The sequence below is a fragment of the Falco biarmicus genome, chromosome 2 (genome assembly GCF_023638135.1).
Source record: "Falco biarmicus isolate bFalBia1 chromosome 2, bFalBia1.pri, whole genome shotgun sequence".
Taxonomy (NCBI): Eukaryota; Metazoa; Chordata; class Aves; order Falconiformes; family Falconidae; genus Falco; species Falco biarmicus.
Window position 1 is genome coordinate 92,316,999 of NC_079289.1, and position 25,759 is coordinate 92,342,757.

General features: G+C 44.6%; 1 protein-coding gene across 3 annotated transcripts in view; it reads right to left on the minus strand.

Annotated features, from left to right (window-relative positions):
* The window catches only part of NHS (NHS actin remodeling regulator), a 261,767-nt gene that overhangs the window by 19,054 nt on the left and 216,954 nt on the right, over positions 1-25,759 (minus strand). For all 3 annotated transcript variants that reach the window (XM_056328513.1, XM_056328514.1, XM_056328512.1), the window contains exons 2-3: positions 8,037-8,189; positions 5,513-5,646 (exon numbers count right to left, since the gene is read on the minus strand). In XM_056328513.1, coding sequence (XP_056184488.1) covers positions 5,513-5,646; positions 8,037-8,189 — 287 coding nt within the window. The remainder of the gene's footprint in view (positions 1-5,512; positions 5,647-8,036; positions 8,190-25,759) is intronic.

Sequence of the window (25,759 nt, forward strand, 5' to 3'; positions counted from 1 at the left end):
TTGATTCCTTCCCCCTCATTTGTGTTTGACCACGTAGGCAAGGTGTTACCTTGCTATGTCTCGGAAATCTTGGTGTCTGCATCACAACCCCCAGCAGCACAGGGCTGGTGCTGGCAGTGCCAACACAGCCTTGGTGAGGGCAGGAGGCAGCTAGCTGCACAGCGCTATTCTCCAGAGGATTAATTTTGACTCCTGCCACCTAAAAGTTGCAGCTTATAAAAAGCGTAAGGGATCAATATTGTTTCAGACTTCAGGCTTCTATAGCACCAGGTGGGGGAAATTTCCTTCCCAGAATGACCTTATGAATAACATGAGTGATTCATCCAAACAGAGCATCAGCACGTAACTTCAGCATCCGTAAGCTTCATGCCTGGTCCATTTCCAGCAGCTAACAGAACATACACAAGGATTCTTTCACTCTACATGAACAGAAAAATAATATGTACTTATTAACAGTGTATCCTGACTTCTTGTTTGGAAGCAATCATTCATGTACTGGAAAGGTAACATGTAGAGTTAAATGTGAGCTAGTGTTTAATCCCGTGTTCACATGAGTCGAGTACTGACTCCTTCTGCAGCCCTAGGTGAACTGTCCCTTTCTCTGCCCTGTAAAACGGAGAGCCTGCTGCTTCATTAACTCACAGGAGTTAGGGAAAATGGTATTGATTTACATGCTGGAAAAATTAAAGGTCTGGTAAAAGGAAAAAAAATACTAATAAAAGGTTAGCAGACTTCCAGTCTTTTCAGAGCACAGTTGACTACTTAATTAGAAATTAACATTTGTACCTATACAGCAGCTTTCTTACACTGTCAACTGACACTAAAGAGAAAATAACAGGAATATTTCTGACCATGTTATTTCTGCGGCAAAACACAACCCTGCTCACCTACCTGCTCCCAACATTTGTATTTCCATATGTTTCATTCTCTTCAAGTTTTTGTTTCATCTGCTTGTGGGAGTTTTCTTTTCTTTTGGAGAATCACAGATGTGATCTGTTAAAGTACTGACAATCCTTTAACGATTAATGTGCTGTTCCAATGTTTTGACAAGGTAAAGGCAAAAATAAGATGTGTTTTCTGACAGAAGTCATACCACACATGGCATTCCAGCAGATGAAGGTACAAAATAATCATCCCACAATACAGGCTAGTAGGTATTAGGCTCGTTGCACAGATAGTGCTATACATGCTGATGAATAATGCCAGGTAGGTTTCATTTCTAACAGCTACAGGCAGGATTTGCACACAGAAGGTACATAACCCAACTTGTGCCTGGTCCTTCATTCAGTTATTTTTTACTGAGGCTTTGTTTGCCTTCAGAAAAAAACTGTGTGAAAGTTAGTACATTCAGTCGTGCTTCCCTTTGCTGGACAAAACAACCCAGAGCAAACCATAGGGAATATTTTTGAAATGGCAGGGAGCTGGAATAAAATTATAAAATTACCTGATGCATTATTTTCCCTTCACATTTGCTCTAGCTGAGGTCTCGGGGAGAAGCAAACCCTGGCTGGAAAACAATCTGCTGCTTCTTGTCCCTTAGATTTCTCCTTAAATAATAATTAAGTGCAACTTATTATACTTTGTGCGGTTGTGAGTGTGAATTTCCAAATACTGAGTTCCTTGCTCAATCTCCCTTGTTTTATTATAACGGCTGTCCACGAGGAGGTTGAGAAAGCGTGGTCCCATGACATTCTGAACTTGAACACTGAGATTTCAGAGCCTGGCTGGCTGGACTTGGGGAAACCGAAGAAAGAAAAAATGCAGAGAAAATGAAAGAGAAGGCTGAAATGCAGTTGGAATGACACAGCATCTTTGCACTCAGAGACTGGCCTCAGCAGTGCTACAGGCAGGGTTGTCATGGGAACATGTGTAAGGAATATTTCTGTCATTTCAGCAAGTCCATAACTTCCTCATACTCTCCTTGGATTATTTTTGTTTTGGTTTGTTTTGGTTTTTTTCTTTGTTGGCAAAAATGCCTGAATGAATGATACTTATAAATGTGTTTGGTTGTACAGTTCTTCTGTGTAAAGAGAGACTAAGTATGCTAGAGTTTTTCAGCTTTAAAAATGAATGACTAGGATGGATAGGAAAGTAAAATCATGTCTGCAAAATCAGGAGGGGCACGGAGAAAGGGAATGAGGAAGCAATCCTTACTGTTTCTCACAGTCCAAGAACTAGAAGGGATGCAATGAATTATGAGGCATCAGGTTTGAAAAAACCAAAAGATACTTTTTGATACATATTGTTAAAGTCATTGCCACAGGAAGGTGTTGAGGCCAAAGGTGTAAATTTGCTAAAAAATCATCAAACAAGTCTTAAAATCAACACAGAGAGGTTCCTTGGTGGCTGTTATTCTGTGTTTGATCTCTGGCTCAAGAGGTCTGTAACCAATTTCTGTATGAAACTGGAAGGATAAATCATGGGACAATAAATGGCATAAACTGTGCCCTGTTCTTACATTCTTTCCTGAGGGTTCCCCTTCTGGCCTCTGGGCTATGTGGACATTTCATCAGACAAATCAGGGCAGTTCCTGTGACAAGAATAGACTATAAAGCTAATGCCAAACTTCTCTTGCCCGGGACACAAAAGATCCTACATAATTTCTAGTTCTCTACTTCTTGAACTTGACAAAATGATCTTGTGATGGAACAGTCCAAAACATCCCTCCAGACCCATTTACACTGGCATTAGTCGCTTTGGACTTGAATTCATTTGGTCTTTCTTGGAATTTGTGGGACTTCAGCATCTTCCTCCCTGTAAAGACAGTCAGGCTTAAAAGTAAATCTTCATCTGTTGTGGCTGATTTTCTCTAGGTTTACTACACAATATACAAGATCTTTGGAAAAGCTGATAGCCACTTAATTGGTAGCAATAAAAACAGAAGGCAAAAGTTACAAATGTGGAAGTCTCAGCTGGTCTCAGACATAGATGACCTGTTTTTCAGTAGCTTTCGGTAGTGACAGTTCTCACAGGTCTCACAGTGGTAATCTGAACATTTTTCAAAATCAAAGCACTTATTTCAGTACCTTAATGCATACATTTAACTTAGACGGTCAGTTTGGAAAAGTCAGATCCTGTAACTCCTAAAAACGTCCCATCTTCCCATTGATCCCTTTCCTAAATTAAAAGAAACAATCCCTTTCCTAATTCATAAGAAACATAGAAAGGGGCTTTTATTGTTGTTTAGCGTTGCTTTCATGAGCACCTTTCCAATGCATCAGAAAAGTGGAATAAGCCATAGCCTGCTGTGCCATGAATAAAAATTCTTGTGGGGTTCAACATCTTTAGTTCACTGGAGAATAGATGATACAATCAACTGGAATCAGACTGAAATCAAACATTAATGACAGTCCCTGAAGAAGACGGGCATCTGCAGATGTCAAAAAGCTTATGCCAAAAAGGGCAAGCTAGCCAGTAACAGCATTCTCAACTTTCTCTTGTAATAATATCATTAAGTCATGAAGGCTGGCACAATATCAATTAGCTATTCATTGTTGCAGTGTCTTGTAAAAATCTCTGATTAACCTTCTGCCAGACAGAGCATTCATGTGCAGCTTCATCTCGCTTTGTTCTCTCTAATTTTCAGGGTTGCCCCACAAACAAGGAGTTCTCTCAGAAATGGGTCAAGGCACTTTGAAGTACTCTGGCCTCAGCGTATTTGCAATTACCAAAGCACAGCATTGCCAGATGCCTTGAAATTGATAGGACGACAGCCTCCAAGCAGCTCTTGTCTGCTCCTCCTTAGGGAATACTGAACCTGGTCAGCTTCCAAAAAAAAATCCAGTATGGGTGGGCACAGAGTTTAATATTTTCCCTCTTGAAAAGAAAAAGGTGGACTTGCTGATAAAGCCAAGACATCTGGATTCAGCATGACTTGATTTTGTTAATACAGGACTCAGAGGGTTGCTCATCATTTATTTTGTGTTCCACAGATGGAAGTAATGTCTAAAATGCACTGGTTGTTTTCAAAACACAGTAAAGATTCAGGCCTTTCGCCACTGAGTGTGCAATTTCAAGACATGCCTTGTTCCCCATCTGATATTGAGAGCTTGATGTTCAACATATTGCTCAAACTATTAGCTGTAACTAGTTCTGATCCGTAACATGGGGTCACCTCTCCTTTACCTTTCAATGACCCTACAACAGCACTAACTTTGATGATGACTTATAAAGGAGAAACAGGTAAACCTTCTTCTTTCTGTCTTCAACAATTTTCTATGCTGTCCTGTAACACCAGGATGCCTTCCTTCAGTTGAATCATAACTATGGCCTGCAGGTTTAACTAGTTCAAAGCCTTCAGTGATGGTGATGCTTTCCTCAAAATTATCCAGATAAGCAGCCAAAAAGCCAGAACAGTCAAACTAATCAAAACCTTATCATGCACTTCATGCTTCCAAATGAGAAACAACTCTTTCTATGGACTGGCTAGCTGATGTTTTGTTCCGTGGACAGGTGCTTTACACTGTGATTCCTTTACCATTATACTATTTCCATACGGTTAATATAATGGATTAAGATGAATGTGCTTGGTTTTTTAAGGTAAGTAAGTGATGATTCAGTAGCTACACACTTACCACATCTGTAGTGTAGCATCTCTGTAGATGCCAATGTCCCTGTACCTGCAGATGCAGGAGAGATCTATCCTTGCACTGAGGGCTGGAATTAGACATGCATCACTTAAAAGTCAAATCCAGATCTGACCTGTAAAGTTTAAACTGGTTTGAGGAATGCAATGGCTCTTGGCACAGGGCAGAATGTAGCTACTATGGTACTTGCATGGGTCAAACACCCAGAGCCACAGAGGTGCTGAAACCAGTAGAAAATATAGACCCAGTTGGGGTTAAACTTGTGGATCTGGTGCATTTCCTTTAACGATGATAAATACCTTACTGTCAACACTAATTTGATTTCAAATTAGTGCAGCAGTGGCAAGTCAGCACAGACATACAGTTCCAGATCTTCAGCTGGAATTCCTGCCTGGCTGGGTACAAGGACACGTGTGAGACACGAAGCACCTGAAAAAACTGCATGGAGGTGGACACTGCAGAAGAGGACCATTGCCCATACATACGTGGAAAGTGTAGCTCCTTGTAGCTGGAGAAGTGCTGCTGAGCCTATCTGCACACACATAAGCCCCAAGCCAGCACTCAGAGGCCTTGAGTTCTTGGCTCCTGGCAATGCTAATACCAGGGCTGAAATTACAGCGCTTTCTGAAATTACAGGAGGGTCCTAAAGCAGGAGCGGAGAATGTGAAGGACTGCGGAGGAGTGTGTGAATGAGTGTGGATGTGCGCTGGCCACAGGTTAAAAATAAGAGGTTTCTTAATGGAAATGTCAACCCTGGGGCTGGCTGCTGGAAGCTGCAACCTGAGCTACGCTGCTGACAGTCTTTACGGTCAGCTGTGTTGTACCTGGCGGTGGAGGGGGATGCAACACTGGCGAAGCATTGCTGCATTTAGTTCCCACAGTGCTAATAATGTGTTCATGTGTGATAGCTGTAGTGAAAGACTTACTGGTAGCAAGTGCCAGTCCTTTATCGCTTGCCTCTTTTGACTGCAGATTGCAGGGAAGGGAGGAAAGGGGGGAGCCACCACAGTGATGGGGCCTTGGGCTTTTTGCTCTCTGTTATCACCTCGGCTTCGATGTTCTGTTTTGGATGAGAAAGAAGACACGAGTCTTTCAGAGTGTTAAAAACATATCAATATCTCTATTAACAAAACAACACAGACACAAACAGGACTCCAGAAGTGAAGGTCCTCCTCTTCCCCACTGACAGGTACCTACGATCCCTGTTGCAACTGAAGAGGACAAGCACTTACTAGACATCCCAGCCCCTGGAAGAGCAATGTTCACAGAACACACCCCAGTGTGTGCACTGAAGCTGAATTCTTCCCAAATGGGATTTCTACCCTTTATCCCAAGTGACAAAAGGAGCTGCCTTCTAGGTGCTTGGGACCTAAGGCCTGATTCCCAACGGGGACCTGCAGCTCCTGTGGCCTTGAGATGTCGAGATGCATAACACCTGCACTCTACCCATATAAAATATACCTCTCTTGAGGGGAAAGAAGGAAACACAGCCCCAGGTAGCATTTCCTTCCCTGGCTTCATGGCAGTGCCAGGTCCTGAGCACCAGCTAGACATTTTGAAGGTTGTTGCAGTGGCAGCTCTGTGTCTCAGCATGGGGGAGATCATCTGAAACAGTTAAGATCTCTCCATCCCAGGCCCATAGGAGTCTTCCTTCACTATAGGCTCACAATATTCAGTACTCTTCCAGCATCAGTCCCAAGTCTCTGAAACCTTCCAAGTGAATGAGAGAATGCTCATGGACTTCCCGTCTCTAATTTTAGGTGGCTTTCAGATAACTACTGTTCGCGTGGAGTGCTGCTGGAAGGTGATGATGGATTCACCTAATGCACATGTCTACATTTCAGTCAACAATGTCTGCTGCTAGCATAGCTGTTTTCTGATCTAATGTTTAGTTTTAATTACTCCTGGTTAAACAGATAAAGAGATAGTGAAATTCTGATAGAAGAAAGAGTTGAGACACAACAAACATGCTTAGAGTAAATTTCAGATTATAATTTCATTCCAGTATATGCAGTTATTTGGAAAATAAAATGAAGCAGCACATGAAAAGCTGCCTGCTGAACCTGCACAGCTGCCATTAAACACAGAGGATAGGAAATTGCCAAAACTGAGATTTAAAACTTTAAAATGATGAGGCATTTGCTGTCAGGATTTCTCCTGCCCACAAGATGGCAGGCAGAGATCAGCCTGGTCCTGGGACAATTGCAAAGCAGAGCTGCTAAGAGCAGAAAAGCCAGCTTCTGCTCTACTCCGGCACTACTGTGATTGCAATTTAGCTGTATCATTCTTTGCAGTGCTGTGAAGACATACGGCACCCACAGTGTGCTCCTGAACTAAAATCTGCAGAGAGGGTCAAATGCAGTAATTAATTGCAACATCTTATCCAGCTAACAGATGCTCTGCAGATCCGTGTAATTGATTATTATTATAACTTGATAACAATAATAAATGAGCAAGGTAATGATAGCTGTTGGTGCAAAACACTTCCAACACAGGAGGCTGCTGCTGAACATTTTAAGGGTGACCTGCACGGATTTTCTCCTTCATTATGGCACAGAAGACAGACAAGCTTGTTTGCCTACTTCTCCTTGCCTCCTGGTAAGAATTTTCCCTTGGTTAGGTTCCCAGTAAAAACTGACCTTTGCCCATCTTTTGCCTTCCCTGTAGTGTGGTCTGGTAGGACCATCCAGACATTTGCACCTAGTAAATTCCCTTTATGGCAGGGATCCAGGAGCCTGGTTATGATCTTGATTGTTCCCGCTTCCTCCCTGTGTTGCATGATTCAGTTTTGAGACTACAGGTCATCAGCTTGTTAGGTGATGTCAGGAGGTGTTCGTTCCCTGGCCTGAGGAGGGGACATCTGCCTGACCATTCCAAACTGTCTGGGGCATCACCTGGCTTTCAGCTGCCACCCTTGAAGGATGCAGATCTTCTCTAGCATCATGCTTGGAAACCCTGAGCAGATATTTCAGTTTCTGTAGAGACTCTGTAATACCACTGGGCTCCACTTTCAGTCCTTGAGAAGTTAAATCTTATTTGTCCTGGAGCTGAGGCATTGATTAACGTGTTCAGTGGAGGAAGACAAGATGGACTTGCTGAAAAACTCAGTGCCTCCATCCTTTTGGGGTTAGTGCACAGATTTGCTCATGCAATTCAGACGTATCTACTTTAATAGAAAAACATATAAACAAAGAATGTAACATGGAAAAGTAAAAAGGCCTTTTCAGCCCTAGTCTAGTAATCATAAACAAGCTGAAAAGGGCACAATCTACTGCTAGAATTATATCTTAAACTTTATTTCTTAGCCTGAGTACCTAAGTCCCAGTGGAAGACCAGTGCCCACAGCCCTGTGCCTGTGCCTAAGCACCCTGCTGTTGCCTGGAGGGGACCATGGAGAGGTGTCACCTGTGTGGAGGCAGAGCTGGAGCTGGAGAGTGTGCAAGCACCTACCTCTGTGCAAGGCTCGCAGGTGCTGCTTGGCGTGGTGGTGCAGCTCCTCCACGCAAGGTGGTCTGGTGGAGGGGAGGAAGATGTTTCTTTGCTGATGCCAAGGTGCTCGGTAATAGACACTCAGTTTGCTCTCTGCATCCAGGTTGGAGACAGCTGTAGGATAAAACCACAGTGCAAGGTAAGACTCCTAGCCTCTCTTACATCAATGCAGCTGAAAAGCAAAGGCTCTCGCTTGTAACAGCATTGCTAAGAACAAGCACTAGGGATGTTACAGCACCTCTCCTCCCACCAAATAACAGCAACCATTATCTTCTTTGTGACTCCACACCACATTATACCACGTAGCATTTAGACAATGCCCTTTTGCCAGATTGCAAATGCCTCTATGTAGGCAATCAAGTGCAATGATATTACATCAGTGTTAAATACATGGACTAAAGGGATAGTAATTTTATAGAAAGCAAAATGAAAATGAAAGAAGCTACACAACGTTCCCACAGTGACATTTCGAGTAAGGGCAGAGGGAGGAATGGGTCTTCCATTTACCCATTCTGCTGCCAGTATGCTCTGTCACTACATCATGTTACGCGCGACTGGCTTCTGATACAGGTTGCTGGCTTGTTGCCTTCCAGCATGTAACGACTGAGATTAACTGCCCGCCCTGCTGAGTGACTAACTGTCACCTATCAGAAGAGGTTCCCTTAACAGACAGGGACTTCTGAGGGACAGGAACACTTCAGTTCCTCTACTGAGAAATCCCAGAAGTCTGCCTCTGAAAGTTACATGAACCAAGTCCACTAAAGGTTTGAGAGAATTTCTCTGGAGCGCTGGGACTCGGGAGAGGCGTACCCAGCCTCAGCATACACAGCAGCTGGCTTTCCAAGGGCCAAAGCAGGAGAGGGGGGCTGTGGGGGATGCCAGTGCTCTGCCCTGGCCAGCTGCACAGAGCAGGCTTGTCCCATCGGTGCTCAGCACCCCGTGTAACACAGCAGAGCACGTGGCACATGCTCAGCTATAGCACTGGGCTTGCTCCTTCTTCCACAGGCATCGATACAGTCTCTCCAGTCGTCTCCCCTTGTAACGCCAAGGAGCTGCTCCAGCTGTTTGCTTACAGGACAGAGCTGTGCGAGGCAGGCGTGCTCCCTCACACATGGGAGGAAGGGTGGTGGCGGTATGTCCCGGGGTCCCCTTCCCCGCAAGGAACCAAATGGCCACCGCGCCTCAGGTTGGTACCCCACTGACCTTTGGCTCCTGTCCTTTGGCCTCATCTCTCCCGGCCAGCGGGAGCCCACAGGAGCTGCCACAAGCGGAGCAGAGGCAGCTTCCATCTCAATGCAGTCCCACACAAGACTGATGGCCAGAGCCCTCTCCCACGGAGAATACCACCAGGGGTTTGTAACCCTGCCTTAGCGACTCGGCCTGCGTGCCAGCCCCCTTCTCCAGCCTCCATCTTGCCCACTGAGACTATGGGTATTTTGTGGCCAGGCCCCCCCCGACATTGTTTTTACCACTCCAGGCGAGCACAGCCCCCGGCCCTTGCTGGCAGGCTCTAGGGCTCTTGCTGCTTCCACGAGAGAAGGAGAAGGGATGCGCTGCCGAGGGGGAGGCCAAGCCAGAGGAAGGGGGTTGCGGCAGGACATTCACTGCAGTGTGCTGTCCCCAGCCAAGGAACTAGCACATTTCGGGGCTCTGATCTCCTTCCCGTGCTTTTGCACTCTCTGACCTGCAGAAGCAGTTGCCCTTTTTTGAGGGGGAGTCAGTGCAGCATGTCAGAGAGCTGCTCTCTGGTGGAGATGCTTTGCTCTTTCTGGTTTTGTTGCTTTCTTTAATGGAAAACAACATTCACTCAGGCTGAAGGCACCCCTGTGCTTTTTATAGAGAAAGTAACTGGGAAAGTACAGTAGGAGAAGAAGAAGAAGAGGGAGCAGATGCAAAAACAGAAACCTAGGAACTATACTGCCACATGTGGGATGCTGACAGACTTTATCAGTTTCTTTGATAAGAAAAAAACCCCAGTTCACAAAACTTTGTGGCTGTCATGATGGAAGTGGAGGTGTAAATATGGTGCTAGACCTGCTGAAGTTCAGGTTCTCAGAGCTTCAGCACCATCAAAGGGACCTGGAACTCTGTGTCCAGCAGGCAGCCTTGCTTTGCTTCTCAGTGGATTTTTGCAGGTGGGGTTTCACTCAGTTTACAGTACGTTTGCAGTGCTGCTCCGTGCAACTGTCCATGGTGTCAGTGCAAGGGACGGCACCAAGGTGAGAAAAAAATGATTGACAGTGGGAAGGTTTGTAGGATGAATGATGGCAACCTGTAGCTGTTTTTTCATCAAGAGGATTTACTAATTAAATTACTGACATTGTAATAACGAATGTTGCCAAATTGCAAGCAGAGCTTTTGATGGCCTGTCTGTCTGTCACCACTGCAGTAGGTAAATATTCCACTAGCATGAGCTAATTTTGTATTCCCTTTACCCCTTGAGGGTAAGGAAGCACTATGTTTCTCTTACAGACAAGGTACCGAAACACAAAGCAACTTGACCCGATCCTGTTCTGAGCTGCACTGCCTTCTTGGAAAGCTCATCTCAGGACAAAAATTTGTAAGTGATAGTAAGGATACCCCACCCATTCTTAATATCGCTGAGGATATGTGATATTCATGATCACAAATTGTACCCTGGAGGCTAATAAAACAGCAGGCACAAGCAGTTCCTTCCTACTCCCAGAAAAAAAACTGTCTAGACTGAAGCTCTAGTAGTTGTCTGTGACAGATCTCAATAAGTGAGTGGAAAGTTTTACCTACTTATGAAATGTTCAGACATTTCATTAGACTAGAGTAGGTTTTGCTGCAAAATTTAACTTGTAGAAAGCTCCCCTGGCTTTGGCAGCAGCGTTTTACAAATAAGAAGAGTAGGAGTTGCGTTAATATACTTTGTGTGAGACTTAAAAATGAAACCAAGCTAATAAAACTCTGCTACATGCTTGCTGTTGTAGACACACATTGCTGTTCACAGATAAAATGACATAACCTCTCAGCCATCCAACAAGTCTCCCATAGCCAGCAAACCTGACAGAGCTGTGCATAGTGCTGTACCAGAAGAAAAACAGAGCAAAAATACGTTGCTTATCTTCAAATGATAGGGCACTAAGCTTACAGTACCCTGTGCCACCGCCTCAGCCATTGCCACATCCCTATCTTCTCACCTTTCCCTGAGGGAACTCTGCTTTGCTGTGCCAGGGAATATGCCCCACTGACACCAAGAAAGTAGAAATATTGCACAATATGCACTGAACTGAAGAGTCCTTTAAAATACTCAAAAGCTGGAGTGGATTTTCTAAGCAGTCCAGAATAGAAACTAAAAGAGCTGGCAAAAAAGCCACACGGGGATGAATGTTCTCAGCCTGCACTAGGGGAGAAGCTCAGGGGGAGGGAGAAGTGCCGGGTAGGGTAGAGGACAATACTGGCCCAAGGACAAGTAAGTATAAACCCGCCATGAATGCAATTAGGCTGGATGTTTGAAGAATGGCAGCCCAACCTCTGAGCAGCAAAGCTCTGGAAAAGCCTCCTGGAAAGGGAAAGAGAGAGAAAAAGCTAACTGGTAAATGAGAGAGCCTGCACCCTTTCTGAAGGGGACTACCAGATGTGATTGCCTGCCAAAAGAGGGACCCACTTCCATTTCATTCCTTGCACATTGTCCTTTACACATATTCTTCCATGTCCTTTGCACATTGCCCATGCTACTGTAACGGCACCTCACCTGGCCCTCGCTATTCTGGCCTGGGCCCCTGGGAGCTCAGCACCATTGCTGGGAGCTCAGCACCATTGCTGGGAGCTGAAGCCAGAGGATGCAACCGCAGAAGTGGAGCGTGAGCTTTCAGGACCACTGAATGTCTGATTTTCTGCACTGGGCTGAACCTTTTACCTCCACTAAAACAAAAAAGTCAACAATGTGGTGGGGTAATTCAGCAGTCAAAGACCACTGGGCTGAGATGTGGAGGACCTGTGCAGTCAAAGCTTCGCCATAGGCTTCTGCTACGAGCCTGGGTTAAATTTTAATACCCCCCATGCCTCTGTTCTGTAAAAGGGGGATAAGGTATCTCTTTCAGCCAGCACTTCCCTTCGCTTGGTGTTTTACACTGCAGGCTGTTTTTACAATGCTGAGCCTGCGCGTGGCTGTAGCCCCTCAGCATCATCGTAATACGCATAATAAATAAAGCAATACAGAAACTGTAAAGCCACAGTCTTTAAATTATTAACAGCTGGGCACCACAGTGAACCAGAGAAAGATGTAGGAAATGCTGCATTTCAAGCATCAGATATAGATTGTTAATATATTTTTAGTGTGCGCTTTGATCAATTTAGAATATACAAGTGAATCATATAAACTATCATGTTCATTTCATTCTTGAGCTAAAGTAATTGTTTTTTTTGTCTTGTGGGATGACAAAATGACAAGAGACCATTTAAATGGATTCTCCATTACATTCAGTGGATCCATTAACTTTGGCTGGTTTCCTGACAACCGATGTCAAACAGACATACGCTAATGGTTGTTCTCATGAGAAGATTTTTGAAGGTTTCCAAATAGCTGTTTTATCGAAGTTGATCATGTTTATCATTTATAAACCCTTCTCGTCTTTACATCCTCTCATTCACTCTCCCTCCCTCCTTTAGCAAAGCATAAAAAGGAAACTGCCGTAGCAGAGCTGGATGTGAATGCTTGAAGGTTGTGTGGCTTTAGTGCACTCAGGCGTGGTTGTTCTAATAATAACACCACAAAGGCCAAGCAAGAAAGATTTCTGCTCTATTTATTTGATAGATCCAGGGGTTTCCCCCGCCCTCCAACTCCATCTGCTTCTCCAGACACTTGCCTCCCCCCTCCCCAGCTCCTTCTGCTTCTCAACTTTCTCTTATTTCTTTCTGTATTATAGTTGCCATTAGGTGTCCAGAGGAAAAAAAAGATAATTTCCTAGGTTTCCTGCTTCAAAGGCAAAATTTGGTGTGAGGTGTGAAAGAGTGTGCAGCCCGGCGGGGATCTGAGGAAGGCGCCCATGTGCTAAGGGACAGAGCCCAGAGCTGTCACACCCTGAACCTGCACAAGCAAAGCTGAACCGGTAGCTGCTGAATTCTTAGTAAAGTCTGGATTCCAAAAGACAAAAACAACAATTAAGAAGGATCAGAGTAGTGAATAAGCTTATTCCAGAGCCCAATTACTCTTATGAGAGGCTCTAATGAGCCAAGCCCTTTGCAGGAGGCAGAGGAGCTGGGGGCCGTGCACCCAACGAAACCCCACCGTGCCGCAGGGGTGCGGAATGCTCTCGAAGGCTGCCATGGCCAGCAGCACCCTGCCAGGCTCTGCTTGGGAAGGCCTTCTCCTCCAGTGTTAAGGTGGGTGACCTGTCCTTTTAGAAAATGCCATTTTTCCTAGCCATTTTAGGTAAAATCAGTGACTTTCTTCTTGTGTGATTTAACATCATAATGATTCAGTGTCATAAGAAAGCTGTATCTTCTCTCAGCTTTGCATAAATAAGCCTATGCCAGCAGCAGCAGCAGAATTCAACCTGACCAAAACCTTCCACACCTACTGCCCAGGTCAGCAGTGAGTTCCCGCCTGCTAAGTTTGTGTGCAAAACATTGCAAGAATATTTATTCTGAGGAAGACCAGATTATCTCAAAGACTAGGCAGTCTGGCAACATATCCAACTTTATCACGCATTTTAGTGCATAAATGTTTAATTGAGGCAAGTGCTGAGTCTGATGTGAATTTTATTTATAGCCCTGAATGTCTCGAATGTATGCTTCCCCCAAGTACTCATGTCTTCACTGTAACACCCAAGGGGTTTAAACCTACAAGGCTGGTAAAAATCTACAGTCACTTTTCTGCTGTCTGTGTCCCACATGCATCAGCAAGCTCAGTACCTTCAAAGCAGCTCCCTCCGCGGCTGCTGCTTCACAGTGATGGCAGGGAGGGTGCCAGGGCTTACCCAGCAGGGAGACAAGAGCCCAGAGCTCCACAGAGGTGGGGCGATCGCTCTGTTTCCTACAGTTGTGCTTGCTCCTAACTGTGCATGTGCCCAGACATTCCCACAATTCTTGACCTACTTGCCAATTGCAAACCCCACCAACTGGCACCACAAATAACTATTTGGATGAGCTACCTTCCTGTCCCATCTCTACTAAGGATTAAAAATGCCCATGCAAAGGGAGTGTGTTGGTGGGGGCTGCTGTTCCTTGCAAATAAGGCTACTGTCTCTTCAGCATTTTCATCATCTCCCAGCTGAGCAACAGCAACTTCACCATAACTTCAGCAACTGTACCTGCAGCCATGGGCACGGGCATGCCCACAATCCCCCTCACACCTCTATATAAAAAGTACCCAAGTGACTGGAGCCAGAAATTCAGACACATGCTGGTGCCCCTGGAAACCCTGTTCACATCAGTGCCAGAGCAACACCTGACAGGGATGGCTTTCTGTCCTGAAGCCCTTTTGCCAGGGGGAACATCTGATGATGGGAACGAGTGTGCTGGTTTTGGCTGGGGTAGAGTTAGTTTTCTTCACACTGGCTATTATGGGGCTATGTTTCGAATTTGGGCTGAAAACAGTGCTCGTAACACAGGGATGTTTAGTTCCTGCTGAGCAGTGCTCACACAGAGCCAAGGCTTTTTCTGCCCCTCACCCCAACGCACCAGCGAGCAGGCTGGGGGTGCACAAGGAGTTGGGAGGGGGCACAGCGGGGACAGCTGACCCCAACTGACTAAAGGGATATTCCATACCGTATGGCATCATGCTCAGCATATAAAGTTGGGGAAAGAAGAAGGAAGGGGGGCACATTCAGAGTGATGGTGTTTGTCTTCCCAAGTCACCGTTATGCGTGATGGAGCCTTGATTTCCTAGGGATGGCTGAACACCTGCCTGCCCATGGGAAGAGGTGAATTAATTCCTTGTTTTGTTTTGCTTGCACGCACAGCTTCTGCTTTACCTATTAAACTGTCTTTATCTCAGCCCATGAGTTTTCTCACTTTTACCCCTCCAGTTCTCTTCTCCATCCCACTGGGGGTGGGGGGAGGGGGGACTGAGGGAGCAGCTGTGTGGGTTTAGTTGCCAGCTGGGGTTAAACCCTGACAACAGGACAGGAGCTCTGGACCACCAGGAGCATGGTGGTGGCTGCTGAAGACCCTGCCTGCACTTCTCCATCTTCATATCCCCTGGGCAGCTTTGTGTGGCCCAGCTACCCCAGGAGATGTGACAGCCGAGGCAGGTCCCACCTAGACCTTGACAGAGCTTTCTAAGCGGGCTTCTCACATAAGACAAGAGATACTCAGCTCTCAGTGAAATAGAAAACTGCATGCCAAACCTCCTGTCTCCTTTTCCTTGCTGCTCTTGTGCATCTCTGGGATTTGTTCAGTGTCTGAATGGGATTCCCCAATCCTTGGTCACATCTTTTGTTCCTGCTTTCCTGGTGTACTCTGATGTTTGTGAAGGCACTGTTCAGTGCAGACATTTCCCTTTCAGCCTCGCAGTGCTCACTGTCCCAGGGCCGTGGGTGACTGATGCCACATTTTGGGCGGTTTGCTCCTTGGTTACTTCTCTCTGGGTGCCCATGATGGAAAACATGGTTTGTAATGGCATTGCACATCATTATTTCTTATTATTGCTATTATCAGAGAAGAAACCCAAATTATTTCTGAGGACTTTTTGTCCTGTGCAACCTGAGTCCAAGATGGATGTAAGGAGCAAAATCCAGTGGCACAGGCCCTGAGACATGGCTTGGGCAACTGGTCTGGACCTGAAGCCTGGATCACCACATTTGCCCTTCTACTGGCACTCACACGTACAAAGCAAAGCCAGCATGACTGCACCCACACGGGCTGCAGCTGCCCTCCAGAAAAACAGGAGGGGAGACATGACAAAACAAGTTAAGTCTTTAGCTACATGGGGGCAAAAACATGAGCATTATTATTCTGTTCTGTGCTCATGGATGGATAATTTAGCAAATTTTTCAAACTCAAGCAAAAAGGCAGAAACCTCATTGACAGCAGAAACTGTTGAGAAAGACCATGATCTTTTATGCCCTTTGTATTGTTTTATTTCTTGTCAATACAGTGAAACTTCTCACGTTTCAATCATGGTTTCTTAGGGCATCCCTGTGACGTTTTTCTGCCTCCCATTATGCCACAAATGGAAATAACAGCTATTCAGGAGAAAAATGGACAAGTGGACAAAACCCCATCTGTATTTGGTGTTCAGTTATCTGGAAAGATTAAAATACTGGAAAGCATATGATTTAGATGTCACTTCCAAGTGCAGATCCTTGAATTTTGCATTTACCTGGTATTCAGTTGACTGGCACAACAACAGACATAATTCAAGAGGGCTGGAAGTGTGTGGTTCTTACACACATAAGAAGATTAGGCTGTTAAGCAATATGCACTTATGTGAAGAGTACCACATGCTAATCCCATTCTTGGCTTTGACACTTTCAATCACTGCTGGTGGTGTTTGAACATATTTTTAACTGCTTTTCCTAGCTCTGTCAAACGAGTTATGGTGGCTGGAATAAGGCTTGGTATTTCAAAGTATTTCAAAGCTGCCGCTGCAGGACAGACAATAAACTCTCAGAAATACACAGTAGTTTTATATGTTCATTCCTTTATTCCTGTGAAGTTTCTCTACCCAGTGATTTCTTTCTCTCCTTTTATTCCTGCTCTCTGGTCTGTGTTTTAAATGGCCTCCAAGAGTGGCTAGGAAGAAACAGCTTTGTGCTCTCAGCTACGAAATAATGGCAAATGCAGTCACAGACAGCAGGCTTCTGTTGGAGGGTTTCATCAATGAGTTGTCTATCTCGCCCATGAGAGGTGAATGGCATTTTTATTTTAGGTGCACGTGTCTACGTATTATAGATATCCATGAATATGTGCAATTGTGCGTATGCCCCCACACCATCACACCCAGCTGGGCAGCAAAGAAACCCCCCCCAGTGCACATCTCTTCTAATGCATGGTGACAGAAAGCACTGCAGAGAGTGCAATATACTTATCTATTAATAAACATCTGAAATGTTCAATAATGTATGTGTAGCCATGGTGTTTCTATGGTCCTTGTTCAGTCAGAGATAGCAAGAAGCCCATCAGGGAAAGCAGGTTAGTAAGCAAAAAAGAAAATAACCAGTAAGATCAGGATTTATTCCCAGTGCAGACAAAGACATATGACTAGACAAAAGTTTTCTCAGTTGTGTATGTGTACGCATAAAATTAAACATTTAATCCAACTCTGCATCTTCAGAGACCACAACCCAGCTGGGAAGTGACTCATCCCCCAGCTAAGCGAGTGGAAGTGATACAAAAGGCAGCACTGGTGTTGCCTGCAGGGCAATGGTATAAGAGGCAGACAACACGTGAGCCCTGCCTGGCAAACTTAAGGTTGCCGTCAGGTCAACTATTCTGCAAGAATATTCATTTCATATTCCTTTCACTTTGCCACCATGCTCGGTGAGAAAACAAAAAGCTAACTTGACAGTAAAATGGTGGAGGCATAAACAGTGTTAAAGAAATATCCCAAACTGAACTAGTTTAAGGTTACCAGACCTAATGGTAAGGATGGGCTGTTACAGCAGGGATGGTATGACATCACACACATGCACACACATATACGTGTTGTGTGTACACCCACTCCAGAACATGTAATTGAAATCAGTGTCTCAAGAGAGCCCTTCCAATCCTACATGTTTAATCAGTTGAAAGCACTTCTTCCAATTTGATGCACTTTTCAGTGCTTGTCAACACAGATTTCTTCCCCTGTTGACCTTTCACATCACTCCCACTCTTGATATGCAGCAAGACAAAATCTCTTATCTCCTACACTGTAGTGTGCACTCTCTATACAACACTTTGTAAGCACACTTTTAGACATCCTTTGCAATTCTCTCTCACTTCTCTGCTATATTTCTCCTGTACTGACTCAGCCCAAATCACTACTAAGCTTGCCCGAGTTGCTCGAGCAGGTCACCATAACACTCTCCCTTTTATCACAGAGAAGTGTGTGGTTCACTGTGATGTTGCTCTCAGATCAGTCACCCTGATTTTGCCTGCCAGCACTCAATAACAAAGCTTTACAAAATTCATTTACTACTCTACCAGCCTTGGTTAATGTTTACTTTCAGGATCTTGTGAAAAAGCCACCCCCACATTTCCCAGCCTATAGACATTTTTGTGATAGGTCAAACACTGTTTTGGCAGCAGTTTTAATGTATCTTGCCTATTCTCCTACTCAAAACATTTACTTCCCCCGCATATTTCAATCAGAACATTTGCACCTAAAGTGGTCATTTTCCAATAATAGCCTTTTGGGTCTATGCCGAGGATCCTCTTTTTCAAGAAGAGCAGAGGCTTGCACATTGAAGCACCTATTTCCACATCAGCACCCACAATACAAACAATCTCCCCACATTTGTGAACATAGACACCATCTGTAAAACACTGGGAGCTTTGAAAAAGCACACTGGAAGGCAACACTCAACACAGAATATGCTGTGCTTTCCATATTGGAAAATAAGATTCAAACGACTTATTGCAAATACAGAAAATAGATTTCTGTTTTCCTTGAAATCTTCATAAACGACAATCTTCCATCAAAGCTCTAAGAGTTAGTCTCCATCAGTCTCCATGCCTTCTCTCTTTGGCCCTCAGAAGTGGCATTTAGCATCAGTTACACCAGTGGTGCTGTGATACATGTACCTGTCTCTCGGACAGCAGACTGGGGGCACCAACTTATATTTTACGCAGGGCATCCGAAGGTCATCAGTGGGTGACAGCATTTTGTTTACTACCGACCTGCCCTTCATTCAAGGTGATAGCCTGTAAGAACAAATGCCCTATATCCCCACTGCTTAATCTTGTTAGTCCCCGATGAGGCTCCCCTGCAGGTAATGACCAAGTCACTGACTTGGAAGGGCGACACATAAGCTATGGCAGAAAACTGCTATGAAATGTGGACAGCAAAACCAAACCAAAAGCACAGGTTACATTTTCTGTCTAGTATAAAAGTACTGGGGATGCTTTTCTGTGAACAACTTTCCTCACTGGCACTAGTCTGACCCTCTTGCCTTCAGCAAACTGCGTGGGGAAGCCAGTATCTGAGGTCAGAAGCAGCTCCTGAGACTGAAGAGTTTACACAGAAAATGAACAAGCATGGCCCCTCTTCCCTTCCACTGGCATCACACGCAGGCTGAGAAATCAAACCCCCAAAAGTCAGGAACAACAAGCCATGTGTTAAGAATAGAGATGGTGGCTCATGTTTCGCACTTCTTCCTCCCCAACAGTCTTTTTCAGCATGCTTGGCTAGATGCCCTGAACACCACTTAACTACAAGTTGAGGTAAGTAGCAACAGTTTTTTCCAATTATATTTAGTAAATACTATGCTACTATTGATACACGTGTTCCTTGGAATTACTCGCAGGCATCCAGGGGGAGACAGAAAATCAATCATCTCAGAGGGACTGAAGGCAGCCCTTTTCTTCCCCTGGAGAAATACTCTTGCTGCTCCTGCAGCTCCATCAGTCCTTTCCTGCAGAGGGACTGAGAGACCTGGCTGGCTCTACCTCAGGTCTTTAATTGCTCTTGAGGTCATCTGCCACAGGAAGGTGCCTGTCCATAATGGTAAGGCAGCATGTTTCTTGGGGCAGGCAAAAAAAATCACACAATTCCACGAGGTTACTCCTGAGCCACCCTGATGGTGGCCCAGGGTTGTCTGAGCACAGGGGTACCGTTAAAGATACAACCAGTTCGCCATGTAGCTCCTCTGGGTCTTCCCCAAATTCAGTGAATATTCAAGTCTTCCATCACCAGCCCTCTCAGATGTTTGTTTTGGCCCTGGCCTCCCAAGGGATTTACTTCAAGCCCAGTTTCAGACAGCTGGCTGTGAAAGGGCTCGTGGAGCACCCAGCCCACGAAGGAGGGTCCTATTTCAACACTGTCCAGCAACATCCTTCTCCAGTCCCACTTCTGATAAGACATTTGAGTAAAACATTCAAGCAAACGGGGCTGTAAGGGTTCAGCGAGCCACGCGGAGAAACCAGCTAGGAAGAAGTAACATGGCTAGCTGACTTGCTGAGTTTCACTTGTTGAACAATACTAAACACAGTCCTTTCTGGTTTGTAAGGGGAAGGAGACCGGCCTGAAAGTACAGATTTCCACCTCCTCCCCTTCCGTACTTTCTCAGATTAATTGATTTTGATGAAGAAACCTGCTTAGGGATGGATTCTTCTCAGCCTTGCAAGTGCCCTCCATCCTGCCCTGTGCTGCCCAGGATGTGTCCCAGCACCACTCCAGCTCCTACCCGAGTATTGTAGCCTCTCCTCTCCAGGCTTTTGGGGCTTGAAATTAGCCCTTAATCCATAAAGCACAGACATATTATGATACACAGAATGGACTGTATTACTTATGGTACTTTCTGTACACATGTATACAAAGCCACTGAGATATACCAGATTACGTTTTAAAAGGAACCCATCCAGAGAACATTTGGAAACTCTCATTGTCAATGATACTGTATACCTAGACTGCAGGATGAATAACTTCTGTCAAGATAAGTTATTTTCCCACTGTTATTATTATTTGAATAACATGCTTCCAGCTTGCTCACCTTAGGCACTAATATCTTTTCTGCAGAGTTGCACTGGGTTTTTTTCTACTGTATTTCAGGTCCTTGCTTACCTAAAATGATCCAGAAGCCTCAAATGGTAAATTCTTGAAAATTTAACTGAGAGGTGAGGATTATTAGTTGTATCGCCTTGCACATCCCTGCAGAGGAGGCAAACCTGTTACCACGCCAGCTAGGGAGCCCCTACAGCTCATGCTAACCCCCACTTCAAACTGAGACTTCATGGCCAATGGCAACTAGCACACAAAATGCAGCATGAAAACATCCAAGCTAAAATAAATTTTAAAACATCTACGTCTTGTAAAGTGTCATAAGGTGTTAATAAAGATCATAACATAGCCTATCCTTTATTGTTATGGCTAGTATGGTTTTATAAGCCCAAACCATATGCTATTGTTTGTACACACATTTATATTATTAAGCCACATACTTTTGCAGAAAACTTAATTGAGTTCTGATGGGATTTCTGAAAAGCCACAACTGCTGAAGAGCTAGAGGGTTTGTCAGATGCTGCAGGGGTGTGGACCACTCTCTGGCAAGAGTTGTCATCCAGAACACAACAGCAAACACCGAATTCTTGCACATTTGTAACGTATCTGTCTTTGTGTGCACGTTGGACTGAGTACAAGGTAGTTTTCAACACGCTGGCTTTAGCACAGCAAATACACGGAGGGGCAAACAAGTGCTTGCTTAATGTGCCTATAAAATGATTACCTTTTACGTGTAAGCAGACATTTTACTAGGACTGTGTACCAAGTACTGTACATGAAGAAGAAACCCAGAAGACATAGCGAAATGGCTGTTTCGCTGCATTCAGTCAAAACCAGAGCAGATATGTCAGGTGTCAATACCTACTGGTAACTGTCAGAAATACCAGCACAGAATGACACTGGCTGCAACACTCGAGAGGAGGCCTTCAAACTCTCGATTGTAAGCAGTGATGAAAATGAAATAAAAATACATCGCAAGAAATAAGCTGCAGGAAGAAAATCCACAGGAAAAGCAATTAAACCAGAAAATACTCTCAGGAAAGAAAAAAGGGAAGAAGGAGAGGGGGGAGAAGGGCATTGTCATTAAATCATCATACAGAAAGTGTAAGTAAAAAATGGGGCCATCGAGTAGCAAACAGTGTCTGACCTTAGCGTATCGCATATCGAGTGGAATGGTGAATCAGGGAAGAGAGTGCTCCTGGGACGCTTGGATTTGTTCATGAGGAGCAAAGTTGACAACATTTCCAAGCATGAAGAAGCAGACAATGGGAAGTAATCACAAAAGTAACTTTCCCCAGGGGAGATTTGTCTCCCTGGAGAATTTCTGTAGCTAACAGATAGGCTCCTTGCTAATCTTGAGTGCAAATGAGCCTCGGGGAGCTCTGAGTAGTCCTCTAGCAGAGCTGTCCCCTCTGTTCACCATGGAAGGACCATGAGAAGATGGACTGTGCTGAGCTGGCATGTCCCAGCACCACCAGGCACCAGGAGGGAAGATGCTGCCTTTACAGGGGAGCAGGATTGCCTACTCAGAAACAAATGTGAGTCTGCGAAGCTATGGATGGGTTCCCACATTTACTCGTTGAATATACTTAATGGCAAAGTAAAAATCAAATTTGCGTTACAGCTAATCAAGCTAGTAAGGCGTAAGGTGACTTTTAACTCAAAGGTGATGCATTGCCTGAGAAACTGAACAAATACATTCATTTTTATGAAGAGGGGGCTAAACACGCTCAGAAACGTGACACAATAAGCCAGACCAGGTGTCAACTTTTGCTGTCCTTGTTCCGTCCTTTCTGAGTCATGGCTCTGCCTGACTTTGCTGGACCCTTCTGCTACACTGGGACATCAGGTCTGGCCCTAATTACCTCCCTCCCACTCTACTGCTTTCTCCTCTCTGCTTCTCTTCTTTCTGTGTGGATTTTCCAAGCAGCATTAAAAAACAGAAGTGCTGGAAGAGGTGCCAGACTGCTCTAGAGGCTGAGATGCTATACATTCTGAACAGGGAAAGGCAGACAACACCCACGGATATACGGTAGCCCTGATCTGGTAGGATGCTGTCTGGAGGGAGGTGGCAATCAATCCTCACATCTTATCAACTCCCATAGCATCTGCCAGCACAGGGAGAAGGGGAGCCATGCCAGCCAACTTTTTAAATAATATATATACTGTTCATAAAGGTGGAGACATTATGTATACAAACATAGATCAGTTCACAGCCATCTGCTTGTTTTCTACATAGCGTCTAAAGTATGGTAAGGGTGTTACAGAGAATATGAAAGCAAGCTCTTGCCTCTGCACCTGAGCTTAAAATAGAAAAAAAGGAAAAGAAAAAAAGAAGAAAATAAAGGAGCTGGTACACAGTGAAAAGCAAAGAACTGAGACAGCTTTTTCAAATGGTAGTTGCCTAGGCTGCTCTTGTTTGGAGGTGCAATTTGGTCTGGTAGGTGAATATGCTGGCACATTCCTACTCTGACCCAGGGCTAGTCACCTCCTGGCCTTCACAGCCCTCTCTTGTCCTCCCAGGGTCCTCCTAGCTTTTACTATGTTCTTTCTACTTCCATGTCTTAAGGGCAGAAATCATCCTTTACACTAGCCATTTACACATATAACAACAGGCCCCGCATGTTCATGTCCTAGTCCAACAACACTTTATTGGTGGGTTTGTGTAGCGTTTCTTCCAGATAAAGGTAGGCTTGCTTACGAACCTTTGCAGATGAGCTGTGGTTTGCATTGCCTGGGCTGCGGTTTTGGACCTACAGGCTCCTGCAGCACAACCAGTCTCTGCCATCTACAAGCAGCTCCAAAACACTGGACTGAATAAGTAATGGGTAGTTCGTTATTCAGAATTAACCTGCTGTGGTCAGTGAATTAAAAAGAGCCAGCCTGGCGCCCTGGCTGATTCCCACCAGAGCCCAGACCCACGCAGCATGGGGAGATGCACGGATTCACTGATCACCTGCCAGATTCATTATCACTCAAGGTTTTTTAACTACTGCATTTAAATCAAAGCTAACTCTGAGAAATCAGATTGTTTCCCTGACTTGCCAGTTTGATAATTTCATCTTCATGTTTGTTCACATTAGTAAGCATTGATTTCCTGTGGGATGCAGTACCTCTTTGCGTAGTAAGTAAGGGTGAGGTCTGCTTGGCAATGTTTCTGTTACGCAGAGTTATTTATGAAGTTCTGGTATTGGCATTCTTAATACATACTGATTTTATCCAAAAAAGGGAATCCTATGCAACAGTGCAAAAGAAAAAATATTGAGAAAGTGCAGCCACTACTTACCTATGAAAATGGTGTTAGGCAAAGATTATTTGAATGCTTTTCATTTGGGTTATCCTTTTTCCCATCTGTTAGCATCCCAATTACTTTTGTCTTTGTAATACTTGCACAATAGCAACACTTTATAAATACTCCAATGCTTCTTTACTCTACAAGGGCCAGAGCAACCTCCCTACAGTTAGTATCACTCCTATTTTCTGCAAAATTTTACATATACTTCTAGGATGGAAAAGCTGTGACAAAACTTCAGCCTGTCCAGAGAAAATATCTAAACTTCAAATATTCTCATTTTGACTCAGAAAACAATTTATTTTGCAGATACTTTTACAAGACAGTGGAATAATTTTCGAGCCTTTGAGAAAATTCCAGTTCTATCAGTACTGAGGTTACAGCTACATCCATGATAACTTAAGACTAAGGGAAATACTTGCTAAAGGGATGGCTAGAAGATACTTATCTTTCTTCCCTTTGATGCCCTTCTATCTGTGGACAGTCAGTGAGTGCAGGATGACGTTGCTCCAGAAGCACTACAGCTAGAGCAAAGCAATGATAACCAAAGTGCCACACATCAGTCAGAAATAAGCTTTGACGTAGGGTCATGGGCAGAAAACACTTTCTCACCCCGTTCATGAACCACTGAGATACATGCGCAGAGCTGAACTTATTCAAGTAATCCACAATGTGACTTTTTTTGTATTCAGAAATTATTTTCTGGGAGGCAAACTGAAAAGGATTTGTTGCCTAACACAGAAAGCACACCTTTGCAACAGCACCGTCACTGCCTAATCTATGACAATTCATTCATGCCAGAAGGGAGAAAAATGTCTCTTCCTCCAGCCAGCTCCACACTCAGCCCAGACCCCACTGCGAGGCAAGCCCCATTGAACCACAGCTCTAAATTTTCCAGATCTGCCTTTCAGTTGCTGTCATCCCTAGCCATGTCAATGAGGGCACAGATCATCAGGTAATTAATCCCCCTTTAATGTGACGAAACCAGGGAGACATGGGGCTAGCTGTCCATTGGGTACACATCTCAGTGGTACCTAACACTTCCAGCCAGGTGCCTACATAATGTAATGCTGGTTTTACAATTGCAGCTGATGATGACCAGAGTTTCTGAATTTCATGCTAGCAATCTTCCATTTGGACTACATGATCATGGTAGGTCCCTTCCAACTGAAAATATTCTATTCTATTCTATTCTATTCTATTCTATTCTATTCTATTCTATTCTAATTCTATTCTATTCTATTCTATTCTATTCCATTCCATTCCATTCCATTCCATTCCATTCCATTCCATTCTATTCTATTCTAACATATTCTAACATATTCTAACATATTCTATTCCATCCCCTCCCATTCTAACCTATTCTAACATATTCTATTCTAAGGCCTCCTATCTTCCCCTCCCCTCCCCTCCCCTCCCCTCCCCTCCCCTCCCCTCCCCTCCCCTCCCCTCCCCTCCCCTCCCCTCCCCTCCCCTCCCCTCCCCTCCCCTCCCCTCCCCTCCCCCCCCTCCCCTCCCCTCCCCTCCCCTCCCCTCCTATCCTACCCTATCCTATCCTTTCTGCCAACATGATGCAGAATGATCACGTTTCATGCTTCTATTTTTATATTTAAGCTACAAATTCATAGTATCTCCCAGCCTAACAACTCACTGCATGCAGGAACTCTACGGATAGGTGTTGGGAGGTCTTCAGCAGTACAAGGCATTGTATTGCATACATGAGCTAATTAACCTCTGAAAACAATTCAGGGTCTCGCTAACTCCAGCTGTGTTATCTGGGGT